This window comes from Pagrus pagrus (assembly GCF_965226575.1).
Source record: "Pagrus pagrus genome assembly, chromosome: 1".
NCBI classification, from domain to species: Eukaryota; Metazoa; Chordata; class Actinopteri; order Spariformes; family Sparidae; genus Pagrus; species Pagrus pagrus.
Genome location: NC_140185.1, coordinates 31,990,049 through 32,006,510, shown reverse-complemented (window position 1 = coordinate 32,006,510; position 16,462 = coordinate 31,990,049). Strand labels below are relative to the sequence as shown.

Here is a 16,462-nt window from a genome sequence, read left to right as displayed (position 1 = left end):
AAAGGTGTCGCTGCATTTGCTGAATTTATAAGTTAATACAAACTGAATCATTCTATTTAACCTTCTTGCACTGTGGTTAATGATATTGTTGTATGAATGTGTATCACTGAGGTGTTAACTACAGTACATTGAAAAACAAAGACAGATTTAAATTGCTACTTTATGATAAAAAAAAAAAGCGACACCTTTTAAATTGCAGCTTTACATTTTGTTACAAGCTGTTAGGGCTGACAGTGTTACTTTTATGGCTGGGGAAAAATTCTAAAATAACCTCTGGCTTACATGGCATCCAGAGACAGCCGGTCAGCCTCTCCACACCCCTTTTATAATCTGAACCAGTGACATTTCACCTGGAGCCCTTATCTATGAGTCCTTTCGTCCCTGTGCCCTCGCACGCTTCTCCAACAAAACCACCTCCCCAGCTCCTGTCAGCCTTATTGTAGCAGAACAGAGCTGTATTATCTTCTGCTCTAGTTAACGTGGCGCCCGTATATTTTTCGCTTCTCAATTGCTCTGTGATCCATAGCCAATCATTGCATACAGGCATTCTATAAGGGCAGGTAGGGGTCCTCTTGGCTCTCCCCTCTGACGCCGAAAGCCCGCGTCACTTCCTGTCTGCCCGATGTCCGCCGCGGCCGCAGGTATGACAGCGGTCTCTGTATTGTTTGTGCCTTAGTTTAACCGTTTTGTTATCGTGTTGTTAAAAGCAGTTACACATAATTTTGTTCCTGATTACTGTTGTTTTGCTCACGGGAACGGAAACTCTTCATTTTGTTTTAATTACGAACTGCCTCTAACACATCATCGATATTGTTTTGTGTAGTTGATTCTGTTTATTTTCTGTATCTTATCTCTTTTCTTGTTTTGTTGATTTCTCATAAGTTACCAATACCTGGCTGCTTAGCCCCACCATTAATATTGTGTTGTTTATTCTGTTAACGTTACCTTTCTTTCTATAGCTGCTCACCAGCATTTAGTGTTGCAGTGTTTAACCAGTGCAACACAGTGTTTTGTGTATTTGTGTGAGTGATGCCCCACTAACTGTATCTCATCCCCTTTCTGTTTTAGAAGCTGGGAGCCTAAGGTGGTAGGGGTTGGTGTCTTCCGGTGGTGGTGTCCCCTTCCTGTGCGCTGTGCGTAGTTGTCTACCCCTGGTGTGATCCTTCACTTGTGTGTGTGGATTTGTGTGCACGTGTGATTGGGGTGACTCTTCTTCAGGATACCTCATTCCTGGTGGCCCGCCTCTCCACTGGTAACCCTCAGCTTCGGCCATTTTCTTTGCCCTTCCCTAATTATTGTCTATATTGTGTCTACTGACCCTTTTATTAGTAGTTTGAGATTGTTTAAATAAAGAATTATTGTTTGATGGACCCACGTCTCTTGCCTCTTAGTATCACGAACCTGTGTGCCTTTGAGTTCTCAGTCTTGGTCTGAGGTGAATATTATTCCTTGGGTGAAGTTCCCAGGTTGGCGTTGTTGGCCCCTCCTTAATTATACCAGCTCGCTGGTCGACCTCCGAACCGCCCGCCACATTATTCATGGTCTTGGGTGTCCTGTCTGTCATGCATCTTATGAATTATACCTACAGACCAGAGTACCAAACTAACAATCTTGTTTCACACACTTCACACATTTCCCTCCAGATTATTGTTTCACAAAGTACTTATAATGTAGAGAGCGTCCAAGCCAAAGGAAATAGATTTTGCTCTAGTTGCTTGTACATGAACCCTCCTCTGGAGCCTTGAGCTGGCAGAAATACAAATATTATAGCATACACACTGAATACCAATTTAAAGGATATGTGGTCTCAGTTTATTTTAGACTGCACTAATGTAATAACCCATACTTTGTATCCAATTAGGCAAAAACGTAAATAATATCGTCTTTAATAGACGGTAAGCAAAGACACTTATACCATACGTAAACCAATAGGTCACTATTAGTAGTAATTTGTTTGAAATTAGGCAAAAACTAGACATAACACTTTCTTTATAGGAAAAGAAAGTCTAATAAGGGTCTAACAGGTAGGAAGTAAACATGGTTTCTGCTTTATTTTGCAGTACAGATTTCTTGTAATGTTTAGCAAATTACCCTCTCAGACAGTCTAACAAGGTGCTAACAAGAAATCATGTGGCTCATGGCTGCGAGAGCCTATGATGTTTGACTTAATGTTACAGTACAGTTTCATTTCAATCAGCAACAACTAACCCTGTAATAAAAAAAATCATCCTCTGAACTCTGAACCATTATTAATATGGCACTACATTTGTCAAATTACAGCCCGTGTTGTAATTGAACCATTATCGGTCCATGGTGGTAGCAATAAGTGGTGGTGGGTGTGGTGTACATTATTATTTGGTATTAAGGATAAAACAGCATCTAATCAATATATTTTTGATCTGATATTCCGTTGCATTTGACTTCTAATGGCCTGATATTGGACAATAGTGTTTAATAGTGTATTAAGATCCCCTCTTTGGTTTCAAATTAGACTATAATTTGGGATAATAGTGTCTGAGTATAGTGTATTTAGGGCTAATAAGGTATTATATGTGATTTCTAACTACAGCATGACTTGGGTGTATGGTTTATAATTAGGGGATAACTATTTGTTTACATTAATTTGTGCTTTAATGTAAATTGAAATAAGATTTTTCTTCTTATGTGTTATTAGTTTACTTACAGTAGGGTATTACGTTGTTGTTTTCACTGTCTAATAAAGACCATATTATTTCTAGTTTTTGCCTAATTTGAAGAAAAAAAAATACAACTGATGTTTTATTTATTTATTTTTCTGCTTTCAGGTTAAAGATGCCTCCACATGGAAATGTATCTTTTCTTCTCTGGTTTTCTGTCGTGTTCTTGTCATGGAGAATTTGTCATGGAGGGAAAATTCTGGTCGTCCCTGTTGAGGGAAGCCACTGGGTGAACATGGACATCTTGATCAAAGCTCTCCACTCTCGAGGACACTCTGTTGATGTGGTACGAGCCAATAAAGGGTGGTACATCAAGGACGATTCTCCACACTACAAGACTATCACAGTTCCCGTCACTGAAGCCTTTGATTATGAGTTTGTGAACCCAATCCTGAAAAGGATGATTGATATAGAAAGGGGAAAGAGCTCACTATTGAGCTCTGCCAGTGTGCAGGTTGAGTTTTCTAATGCAATGTTTGACATACATAGAATGGTTTGCAAATTGGCTACCAACATGTTTGAAGATAAAGACTTAATGAATAGATTAAAGGAGAGAGAGTATGATCTGGTCCTTACTGACCCAGTAGGGGGAGCTGGTATAATGTTGGCTCACGCTCTTAATCTACCTCTGGTCTATAATGTGCGGTGGATAACTAGCGGAGAGGGGCATTTGGCCATTGCACCGTCTCCTTTATCTTATATCCCAATCACTGGCTCCAGACTGTCAGACAAAATGACTTTCATGCAGAGACTCAAAAATCTATTGTTCTATGTCATTTGGCAAGCTATGAATTTATTTTTAATCGACCCTCAGTATCAAGCTGTTTGTGACAAGTTCTTCGGCCCAGAAGTCAGATACAGTGACTTACTGAAGGGAGCAGATCTGTGGCTCATGAGAGTGGACTTTGTGTTTGAGTTCCCTCGTCCCACCATGCCTAATGCTGTGTACATGGGAGGGTTCCACTGCAAACCTGCTGAACCTTTACCTGAACACCTGGAGGAGTTTGTGCAGAGTTCTGGAGAGCATGGAGTCATCATCATGTCTCTGGGGACTTTTGTGAGTGAACTTCCTGCTGACATGACAAATGAGATCGCTGCAGCTTTTGCCAAATTACCTCAGAAAGTCATCTGGAGGCATAAAGGTGACAGACCAGCGGCTCTGGGCAACAACACTTTACTAGTCGACTGGATGCCACAGAATGATCTTTTAGGACATCCCAAGATAAAACTGTTTGTGGCTCATGGAGGAACAAATGGACTTCAAGAGGCTATTTATCATGGAGTCCCAGTTGTGGGTCTGCCCTTGTTTAATGACCAATACGACAACCTGCTGCGTCTGAAAGAGAGAGGAGGTGCTAAGATTGTCACCCTTAATGCAGTGGACAAAGACGACAACTTCCTGAAGGCCATACAGGAAGTCCTGAATGAGCCCTCATACAGGATGAACATGCAGAGACTGTCCAGGCTGCACAGAGACACACCAATGAAGCCGCTGGATACCGCCCTCTTCTGGATAGAGTTTGTCATGAGACACAAAGGTGCAGCTCACCTGAGAACAGAGTCCTACAGACTGCCCTGGTACTCCTACCACTCTGTGGATGTATTTCTGTCTTTTTTGGCAACTGTTGCAGCCATTACTTTCCCCTTTCTTTTGTTTTTCAGATGTGTATGTCTTGAGAAATGTTTGAAAAGAAAAGTTAATAAAAAATGACAAGACTCTTAACACTATCCTGTTCTTTCTACAAAAGTATATAAACAAATAAACGGGCATATTGGTGTCCCACTGTGGACAATGAAAGAAGGACAAACCTCTCCAATGCACTCATATTTAGGATTATTTAGTTAAAGGATAACTACCGTTTTTTACAACCTGGACCTTATTTCTAGCATAAAATATGATCATTTACTCACCCAGATAACTTTGGTGTCATTTGAAGTCGTTCGGATGAAATTAGATCCAGTGTAGCGCCGATATATCCATATAATGCAAGTGATAGGGGCACTGAAACACAGTCTATATAACACATCATCTGCCACGAAACTAGTTCATTTCACCAATATTTTGTTACGATACGCTAGTGCTATTCCCCTCTGAGTCCGGGCTTGTCTGTTATCAACATCCGGGGTCAAACTAGCAGTAGCAGCTACAGGTAAACAAGCCGGGCTGTCGCAGGTGCGCGTGCAGCTCAGAGATGACATCTTCCAGGTCAGAGGTAGTAGGTCAACCTACAGACCCCGGATGTTGATAACAGACAAGCCCGGACTCAGAGGGGAATAGCACTAGCGTATCATAACAAAATATTGGTGAAATTACCTTGTTTCGTACCAGATAATGCTCATAGACGCTTCGGTTCGGTGCCCTGATCACTCGCATTATATGGATATATGCGGCGCTCCACTGGATCTAATTACGTCTGAACGAAGCCAAATGACACCAAAGTTATCTGGGTGAGTAAATGATTGTATTTTATGCTAGAAATAATGTCCAGGTTGTAAAAAACGGTAGTTATCCTTTAATCCTGAAAATTCCTATTAGATACTGCTTTTGGTTTATCAGTAACTTTGGTTACTGATTTTGATGTGATGCACATAATATTTGTTATTATGTATTATATTACTTATATCAACCATCTTGACTCTTTCACAGACTTCAAAGGACAAAGGCTTTCAATCTTGATGGGGACTTTGTATGAGCATACAAACCTTTGAAACGCCTCCTCTAAGAAGAGAACGTTATTCACTATGAACACTGAAGGGAGCATTAGTGTAAATATATTCAGAGCAGAAATCACACAAGGAGGTATAAATAAGTAGCTGTAATATGTTTTTTTCCACACAGTGGAATAACTGCTGTCCATTCCAGTAGAAAAAATGCTCAAACCTCACAGCTAATCTTTAATCAACTTCTGTAACTTTTCCTGGACTTTGTGCTTATTTTATTCAGCGGTACCTTTGGTTCTTCACTGCAACATCTAAGCACACGCATGCTCGGAGCTACTTCATATAAAACAGGTATGTTCTACAGCTCATCTTGCCTTTGATTTAATATCACTGAATTTCCCTTTATATTTAAAATGACTTTAGTTAAATGTATTGCATTTATAGCTTGTTTTCTTCCTCAGAGTGATGAATAATAATGTTATTTTTTTTCTCCTTTCAGGTTGAAGATGCCTCCACATGGAAATGTATCTTTTCTTCTCTGGTTTTCTGTCGTGTTTTTGTCATGGAGAATTTGTCATGGAGGGAAAATTCTGGTCGTCCCTGTTGAGGGAAGCCACTGGGTGAACATGGACATCTTGATCAAAGCTCTCCACTCTCGAGGACACTCTGTTGATGTGGTACGAGCCAATAAAAGCTGGTACATCAAGGACGATTCTCCGCACTACAAGACTATCACAGTTCCCGTCACTGAAGCCTTTAATCATGACTTTGTGAACCCGATTGTGAAAAGGATGATTGATATAGAAAGGGGAGAGAGCTCACTATTGAGCTTTGCCAGAATGCAGGTTGAGATGTCTAATGCAGTAATTAACATACATAGAATGGTTTGCAAAATGGCTACCAACATGTTTGAAGATAAAGACTTAATGAATAGTTTAAAGGAGAGAGAGTATGATCTGGTCCTTACCGACCCAGCATGGGGGGCAGGAATAATGTTGGCTCACGCTCTTAAACTACCTCTGGTCTATAATGTGCGGTGGATAACTAGTGGAGAGGGGCATTTGGCCATTGCACCGTCTCCTTTATCTTATATCCCAATAAATGGCTCCGGACTGTCAGACAAAATGACTTTCATGCAGAGATTAAAAAATCTCATTTTCTATATCATTTGTCAAGCTCAGGGTGCATTTTTAGTCAACCCTAAGTATCAAGCTGTTTGTGACAAGTTCTTCGGCCCAGAAGTCAGATATAGTGACTTACTGAAGGGAGCAGATCTGTGGCTCATGAGAGTGGACTTTGTGTTTGAGTTCCCTCGTCCCACCATGCCTAATGCTGTGTACATGGGAGGGTTCCAGTGCAAACCTGCTGAACCTTTACCTGAACACCTGGAGGAGTTTGCGCAGAGTTCTGGAGAGCATGGAGTCATCCTCATGTCTCTGGGGACTTTGATTGGAGAGCTTCCTTGTGACCTAGCTGATGAGATTGCTGCAGCTTTTGCCAAATTACCTCAGAAAGTCATCTGGAGGCATAAAGGTGACAGACCAGCGGCTCTGGGCAACAACACTTTAATAGTCAACTGGATGCCTCAGAATGACCTTTTAGGACATCCCAAGATAAAACTGTTTGTGGCTCATGGAGGATCAAATGGACTTCAAGAAGCTATTTATCACGGAGTCCCAATTGTGGGTCTGCCTGCTTTTTTCGACCAATACGACAACCTGCTGCGTCTGAAAGAGAGAGGAGGTGCTAAGATTGTCACCCTTAATGCAGTGGACAAAGACGACAACTTCCTGAAGGCCATACAGGAAGTCCTGAATGAGCCCTCATACAGGATGAACATGCAGAGACTGTCCAGGCTGCACAGAGACACACCAATGAAGCCGCTGGATACCGCCCTCTTCTGGATAGAGTTCGTCATGAGACACAAAGGTGCCGCTCACCTGAGAACAGAGTCCTACAGACTGCCCTGGTACTCCTACCACTCTGTGGATGTAGTTCTGTCTTTTTTGGCAACTGTTGCAGCCATTACTGTCCCCTCTCTTTTGTTTTTCAGATGTGTATGTCTTGAGAAATGTTTGAAAAGAAAAATGAATAAAAAATGACGAGACTGTCGGGCCAGCTGTTTTTACACAAGCATCATGTTTTGGATTTTTGCTCAATTAACAGTCAAGTCTTGATTATTTCATGTTGATTATTAAATCTTAGCAGCAGTACTGCCGTTGATCTGCTGATAGTAAAATGTAGTCATTATAATACTGTTGTATTGTTGGTAGGTTGTGGAGTATTGATATGTTATTAATGTGAACAATGTAGATGAATATGTGTATAAATAGTCACGTTAGATTGTATGTGGAAATGGATGTAGGTTCAACGATGTATGTATGCTCTATGATATGATGTGTGTACGCCAACAATAATGTGCTTCATATTAGTGAATTATTGTATGCTTGAATGTTTTCAATGTGGACTCCTTCAAGATTAGCCGATAAGCTAAAAGATATCAAAAATAAAAATCAAATCAAATTGAATATTAAAGCCGTCCTCAGTGGTAACATTTTTTATGAAATAAGAATACAACCCTTAAACAGATGTTTGGTGCAGCAGAGGATTTATGGTCGGGTTGCATATCAGAGTCCCCACTGAATTTACAGTACCGCTTTCTGGTCATGTGAAGCAAATTAACCTCAAATAAAGTCTAAAGAGTAGGTAGTAAAGATGGCTTGTGCTTTATTTTGCAGTACAGATTTCCTGTAATGTGTAGCAAATTTACCTCTAAGAAAGTCTATTGATAGAAATTTGTTTCCATGCAGGATAGTGGTTGGTTGTGTGAGGCTTTGTCCAAAGCCATGCAACAATGAGAACACCTTCCAAGGGCGAACAAGTTGAAATCAATGTGGCACAATCCAGATTTTCCAGGTTTTGTAGGCAGAGCAAGCATTCATGAATGCTAATTGCATGTAAGGTGACCACACATGTTCAGATTGGGAGATGACAGTGAAAATCTTTTTAAAAACACAGTTAAAGCCTCAGTGTACGGATGTTTTCTTTTTCTTTTTTTACAGCAACGCACATCTCCTCCCTATTTTTGAGAAAGTAATAACTCCATTCTCTCCATCAGCTCCTCTGCTGTATTTCCTACAGGAGCTGCAGCAGTAAAGAACATGGTGAATCATTACAGTCCTTTTCACTTATCAGATAAGGTCATGGAGGCTTTGGTTAAACGGTCATAAGGGTAAACTTGGATAATGGATGCAGGCAGCTGGACAGTGTCTAATCATTACAATAAAATAAACACAAATGGCCCACATATAGAGTGCAAGTCATTGTCCATGCGTAAACCTCACCCTTTGAGGAAGTTTTTGCCCAAAAGAGCTTAAAGCATCCAGATAAAATAGCACAATAGAGTAAACTACATGTTTTAATAATGGTATCATTTAATATTTCTATTTATCCCTTGTTAGATGAAACAGCATTTGTAGTGAGGCTTTTATCCTGTCCTATTTCTGATTTTATATTATTAAATATAAATTAAATTGAGTTCAAATTAGAGTTTGAATCTTTTCCCCGAAACTACATAGTGCACCTTTAATATGCAGATTAAGATTAAAGCAGCTAAAGCAACATGTACTATACATTGGTTTGTAGCTGTTTTGGCTTGTGACCCTGGGCTCTTACAATTAAAGCCGTGTGAAGTCGCTGCACTTTGTCAACTTTCAAATATGTATGACAGCGTTCGCACCTTTAAACTCCTCAGACGGGATCATTTAAACAAGCATTTGATGCCCAGAGAGGTAAAATTCTACGATATTTCACAAATAACAGCAAAAAACGAGAAAGAAGAAACAGATTTGTGTAGCAGATTTTTTTTTCAACAATGATTATAACGATCACAGTCATTAACAGTAATGAAATGTATATGATAATCAGTCACAGTGGACACTTGTGCCTTTCATACGCAAAGTAGGAATTTAAATGCAGGACTTTTACTTGTAGTAGAGTATTTTTATATTATCGTAATTCAACTGAAGCCAAGAATGTGTGTAATTCTTCCACCACTCATCAGGTTCTTCTTAAATGTATTACATTATAGTATGTCCAAACACAACCCAAATGTGTGACTTCACACACAAAAATCAGCTATTTATTCTGGTTTCAATAGCAGTGGCTTATGCTTTACATGTTTGGACAACAGAAACAACAAAGATACAGATGTGTCGAACTGAAGGTGAGACGAGGAAAGATTTGTTTTCTACACTGTTCAATACAAAGTACAATCAATGCAACAACAACATCCACACTGTTAATCATTCAAAACTGCTTTATAAAGCACATACTGTTTAAAAAATGGACAGGAACGTCCACCAGTTATCCATTAAACTGATGTTTAAATCAAGTTTCCACTGGATCTGGTTTTCTCTTCTTTTTGCTGGTCTGGGCGTACAGGAGCACTGCAGGCGGGCTGCCAGGGGGGTCATCTGTGGTGGAAAATTCACAGTTAGGTAGCGGGCTCTGTGTGATCTGTTTTTAGGTGGTAATGCGTCTTTTTCTTGTTTAATTCAACTCTTTCTGGAACCAGTGGTCATGAGAGACTTGGCTCTTATGAGTGAGAAAGGATGCCACAAAATGCTATTCACGTCCTCCCTGCTGCTGCAAATGAACGTGTGGTTTTCCTGTGAACAACTGGAACCTCGCTGACAGAAAGACCTGCTCACCTCATATGACGTATGAGGCAGCGTCACAACTCATAATCGCTTCGAAGATGATGACTTTATTATGTTTTAATATTATCACTGTCTGTCACCTCTTGCTTTCACATTGCCAACTGTGCCTTACTCACGGAGAATGCTGCATTATAACTATACATTTTACAGTACCTTAAGCACTCACTTGGCACACATCAGATCAATGTCATCGTAGTCATTCTCACTCTCATCTGCACGTGAGAAATCAAAGGTATATATGACCTTTAATAGGCCATAAAAAATACTTCTGTTAGAGCACAAAGTAGATCATTACCTACCTGCAACACTGTACACTCCCTCACAATCCTCCTCACAGTCCGCAGCATCATTGTCAAGATTCCCATACCTAAGAAATTGTTGGTAATAGTAACATTAAAAGTGGCAGTAGTAACAATAATAAATGATAATAATAATAATAATAATAATAATAATAATAATAATAATAATAATAATAATAATATGGAAGTGTATTTCTGCCATGCCAGAAAAAAAATGTGTCAGTATGACATTATAATGCGTCAAACTTTATTGTTATATGAAGATATTTTCAAATTATTGTGAAATGCAAACTGGTGTTTATATAACAAGAAACTTTTCTTGTTATATCAGTTTACAATCTTACTATCTCATTATAATGTGAAAGGTTTTTTTGATAAATAGATAGTATACTGTTATACAAAGAAAATCTTCTTGGCACATTGTAATATGTAAGACTCTGATACTCTACTTAAGTATCAAAAGTAATTTTGAAACAATAAATGTACTTCACTATCAAAAGCAGCAGTAAAATTATACATGTATTTACCTGTATATACTGTATATACACTGTACAATAGGTGTCGACTGATTATCAACTTGTTTTATTATCAGATGATATTTAGCGGGTTTTTTTTAAATTGTATTGCTGATGAACCAATGCATTAAAAATGCCTCACTTGATGCTCTGATGCAGCATGTAATTAGCAAAGTAACTAGTAACTGAAGTGTTCAAGTAAATGTAGTCGGGTAAATATTAAATAATACTCGAGACAAGTACCTCAAAATTGTACTTAAGAACACTACTTGAGTAAATATACTTGGTAACATTCCGTCACTGATAATAATAATAATGATCATCATCATCATCATCATCAATAATAAAATGCCTATGTATTAAGCATTGTAGACGCCATGACAGTTGTTGTAACAGCTCTCTAGAGAAAATACAAAAAAGTTTGTATCTGAAGAATGATACAAAATTAACTAGCTGAACTGTAGAAGTCTAATAACATAATAACAGAAGTTAAATACCATAGGTCAAAGTGAGGGTAATTTATCACTTCATTTATGAATTAAAAAAAACACAGTAAAGTCTATCGTACTCCCCACGTCTTTGAAAGTAACACTGAGGTAATGATTTGCATTAAAAAATGAAATTATAGTCTTACTCTTCATCCTCCTCATCCTCGCTGAAAGAGTCTCCTGATAATTGCAAAAAGAAAAGATTTTTATAATATATAAAAGAGAGAAGAAAGAAATGCATTTTTCTATTATCACTTTATATCTTTCTTTATATGTCATGGTATTCACCATGTCACCCACCACTATTGATGCAAATAAAACAGAAACAACTAATTATGAGGAGCTCCTGTTTTTAAGGAATTAGGATGACCATGTGAATTAAAAAGCCCTTTCATATATTTAAATCCACTTAAGGAGGTAGTTGGGAAAAAATATTTTAATCAATTAATATAAAAAATGTAAAAAAAAAAAAAAAAAGGGAAGGTGTCCCTAATGTTTCATACATCCTGAGAGGTGGTATTTAAACAGACCAGAATGTGGCTAGACTGTGTTTTCTTTTCAAAGTCTTCATAGGTAATTTCATTACAATCTCCCCAGAGTATGTCTGTACTGTAATTCCTTTATCAACATACCATCTTGTGATTCCAGATTACCTCCCTCTGTCTGCTCCTGCTGCTCCTCCAACACTACTGTATTTGCCTGCTGAGTCGCCGCACTGTGAGAAAACACAACTCGAGGTAAATACGCAAACCCACTGATCCGGTGTATTTTAGTTCACTGTAAACATTCTGCATGGCACAATAAACATCCTGAAAAATATCTTTGAGCACAAATTACTGAGGAATAAATGCCAGATACTGCCAGTTTATGATCTTTTATTTGATAATATATCAGCCAGCATGAGTCAGACTGGATTAACACTCACCGTGGTTTGCGCGAAGCTGAGCAGTCTGTTGAATTAGAAAAAAACAACATAATATAAAGTGAAATAAACCATGCACACAGTATGATCAGGTTCATACATTTAAATCTAAAGACATACCCTCAGAAAATCTATACAGATTATAAATATTTTTTAAAATAATTTCTTTTATCCAGCAATAATAGTAGAACAGGAGAATCAAAATAGATGTTAACCACAAAATGTTGACTTTAAAGTTGAGTCCGATCATCTGACCTGGTTTGTCGATGCGACACAGAAACAGACACAGACACAGACTCAGTAACAAAAACAGGATTATCCCAGGGCTGTAGACAATCACTCGGAGAACCAAACTGTCTGGAAAAGCAAAGCAGACACGTCAGCCCCAACATGATGAACATGTCAAAATCTAATATGTTTGAAAAGAAAACTATAAAACCACTGTCTCCATTTGCACTCACCTTTGACCTCGAGTAAAACTACGTTATTTCCTTGGAGTGTTTTCTTGTGCTGCTGGATGCATTTGGAGGGCAGCACCACACAGCTGTAATGACCCGAATCCCTCAAGATGGCACCTTCGATGGTGAAAGCCACCTCCATCCGTGTGACATTAAACGCTCCCACTTGGACGATGCTCTCATTCTTCATTAGGTAAGACTGGATGAGTTGACATTCGCCAAGTGTTTGCAGGCTGTTAGAAACAGTACATCTGAGCTCAACGTCGTCTCCCTCGCTGACAGCGGTCGGCCCGGCCACTGAAATAACTGCAGGGAGAAAATTGGCTGTGCAGCGGGAGGATAAAATGAGTGGAGGGAAATAAGACTGACACAATGCTTTCAAAGGAATGAAAATCCTTACCTATAACCTGAATCTGAATGACGTTGTCGCCTCTCTTGGCTACTTTGGAAATATCATACTCCCTTGTGGAGAAGACACAGCTGTAATTTCCACTTTGACCAAGACCAACACTGTTTATCATGAAGATGCTATCATCATGATCCTGCCTCTGCATCTTTTTTTTGATCGCAACATCATTCTTACATAAATAAACATAAACCTGGCTTTTTTTCTTTGACCCAAATGTGCTGCAGGTTATATAGAGGTCACTGTTCTCGCTTATAGCTTTCTGCTGGGCCAGGATCCTCGCAGGAACAATCTCTGCTAATTGGTTAGCTGAAACAGAGACAGGCACTGGGTTGATAAATGATACAAAACAGTCACATTAGGATGCAGATGTTTTCTCACGATCGAAAGCTCACCAGTAGTTTGGCCCGTGACTTGATTAGCAAGAGCACCTTGAAGGAAAACAAGAAGTGAAGTTGAACCCACACCTCGTAATCGCACACAATAGTCAATTATGAATACAAACAATAAGATAGTTATGAGTTGTACTTACACAGAAGAATGGTGATGAAATGCATGATTACAAGCAGTGTGACAGTCATAGACTCTCCACAGCACCATGTGAAACCCTGTACACTACAGACTCCTATCAGGTTCCTGACCACAACTCAGACAGCTCATATAGTAAATATGCAAAAAATACACTTCCTGTGCATTGCGTGGGGGCCTTGTGACATTCAAACAAATAAAAGCAACATCAGTTCAAGCTTGTTCATGCATGCTTTTACTGAGTGATGTTGTAGAGTAAGTACTTGTACATCTCTTTCACTTTTGTTCCTCATCCCCCTGTTCGTAACAAGGTTATTACAGTTAAGTAAAATTTAACTAAAACATTTTAGTCGACTGAAATGAAAATTAAAGCTACACAAACAAATCCAAACGTTACTGAGACCATATTGCGCACTTACATAACTAACTAAAAAGAAAATACAAATACGACCCCAAATTCAAAAACGTTGGGATGCTGAATAAAACACGAGTGAAACAGAATTTGCTATTTCATATACTCAGTTGAAAACAGGACGAAGACAATGTATGTAATGTTTTAGCTCATCAATTTCATTGGCTTTTGTAAATATATGTTGCATTTGATGGAAACAACAAGTTGGGACAGGAGAAACAAGAGACTGAGAAAGTTTAGGAATGCTAGGAAAGTTTATGATTGCTGCTTGGTTGGTACCAGGTGACAGTATCATGACTGCGTAAAGGGGCGTCCTCGAAAGAAAACACACGATTGTATAAAGTATAGTACTATAGTAAAACCATTGTCAGTAAAACAGTTTGTTTGCAGATGATCTAATTCTGTTTTTATTTAAGTTTTATACAGCGTACCAACTACTTTAGAGTAGAGGTTATTTACAGGAAATGTGTTTTATCAATTTGAACAAGTGTGTCGACACAGCAGGCATGAGGAGGCATCGGTGCATATGTTTATTGAGATGTCTACAGTACATGACTGTGAGTCAACTGCTCTCACAAAATGTTGTGTTTGCATTAGGTTACCTGTTCTGAACAATTCACCCAAAAATGAAACTTTAGTCGTTATCTACTCAACCCCTATACTGGTGGAAAAGTCGGGTGCAGTTTCATAGTCCACAAAATAGAGTAGATAATGACTACTAATGAATTTTCATTTCTGGGTGAACTTATCCTTTAAACTAATACTGAGACTAATAAAGACTTAAACATAATTTAACATTCATAAAAATAGTAACTAAACTATAAGCAGACTCATTCCAGAAACTAAGTCAAAAATAGAAAACAAAAAATAAAATACAAAATGAAAGTAATAACTGAAGAAAAATACAGAACTATAATTACTGTGGTTTGTAGTCTGTTTTTACACGACGTCACTTTGCATGCGGTCACATCAGAGGCTACACTGATACCATTAGAGGCTCATTCATTTGGTACATCACACAGTATCTGTCGGTGAGATCTCTTGCCCTCCTGCAGATCAGCCGCACGACTTCTGAGTGAGCTTTAATTAAATTCATTGGCCATGGGTTTCTTATCAGATGTGGCAGGAGAGCTAATACACTATCTGTCTGTGCTTCCCTGCCAGCATTCAATTAATATGGGCTGGATTTCCTTGTAATCACATAGCTCGCCATCTGCTCTGATTGTTGGCTGTATAATAAGAATCAGACGTTGACTTACTGACAGTCAGACCCCATGCAGCACAGACACTCACAGCGCATGCAGGAGTCACACCGGTTCGACTGTCAGCAAAATAACCAAATCTTAAAATGTACCATCCCCCTGCATGTGTGTTTCTGTCATATGACCAGAGCTCTTTAAGTGTTGGAGACTCTTTGATGTGGTAGCTTGTAATATCAAGTGTAGTATCAAGCATTACATTTAAATTCTCAACTGGAGCGCAGTAAAACAACCACAACTCTATGTGTTTTTAAATACATGTGAGAATGTGACCCTTAGCCCTGATAGCATCAGACCTGTGGCGGTAGCACTGAGCTATTAAGAGGCGGTGTGGTCAAGAGCAGAAAAATTGTGTTTTGTGCAGGAAGAAAGGTAAGATGAAGAAAGGAGAGGAATCCAATAGGGTCCTTCATCACCTGCTCGCTCCTATTGATTGTGATCCAGTAAGCTGAGTTAGCTCCGCGGGGGCACAGAGGATGTGGAACAGAGTAATAAACAGAGCCTCGCTGGCCTCCTTGAAATTACATTTACATCCCACAGCTTTTGTTTCCAGTCTCAGAAATACTGGTCCTTCAAAAAAAAAAAAAAAAAAGCACAGATACAATAGAGGTCCACCTTTATATTTTTAAGATTTATTTACAGAAAATGTGAGTTGAATATAAGGAAAAAATTGTATTTATAGATGCTTTTGCTTTTTGTTCATCAGATACTGCCAATATCCACTTCCCAAGGAAATTCTAGATGACATCTTCTCAGGTCAGCCGGTCCAGAAGGTAATCAGTAGCTCTCTTTATGCATTTAAGGCATAAAGTATCAGTGTAACCTTTCTTAACCTTTTATCACTGAGAATATGATACAACAGAGATTATGAGAAACTAGACGACGTATGCTTTTACCTGTCAGACAGCCTCGTTACCATTTGTAGTAGCAAAGAATCACCACATGATGTCACTATATGAACACAGACGATAGCCTTGCCTTGTTGTCAGAAACATTGAAAATCTATGTTGGACCTTGAAAATGTTTGTTTTTCTTCGTTACCTCCATAAACACATACATATTTTTGGTATGGTACTCAGTAATGACTGATGACATGG

The 16,462-nt window shown here is 38.8% G+C and overlaps 2 protein-coding genes across 2 annotated transcripts; both read left to right on the top strand.

Annotated features, from left to right (window-relative positions):
- Nucleotides 1-592: 592 nt before the first annotated feature.
- Nucleotides 593-7,534, top strand: LOC311258614 (UDP-glucuronosyltransferase 2C1-like). The gene is made up of 3 exons (XM_084355059.1): nt 593-641; nt 1,069-1,252; nt 5,857-7,534. The coding sequence occupies exon 3, from the start codon at nt 5,864-5,866 to the stop codon at nt 7,457-7,459; it is 1,596 nt and encodes a 531-aa protein (XP_084211185.1). The 5' UTR covers nt 593-641; nt 1,069-1,252; nt 5,857-5,863; the 3' UTR covers nt 7,460-7,534.
- LOC311256970 (UDP-glucuronosyltransferase 2C1-like) lies at nt 600-4,407 on the top strand (the record flags this gene model as incomplete). The annotated part of the gene is made up of 2 exons (XM_084352386.1): nt 600-641; nt 2,805-4,407. Exon 2 carries the CDS (start codon nt 2,812-2,814, stop codon nt 4,405-4,407), a length of 1,596 nt encoding a protein of 531 aa, XP_084208512.1. The 5' UTR covers nt 600-641; nt 2,805-2,811.
- Nucleotides 7,535-16,462: the final 8,928 nt, after the last annotated feature.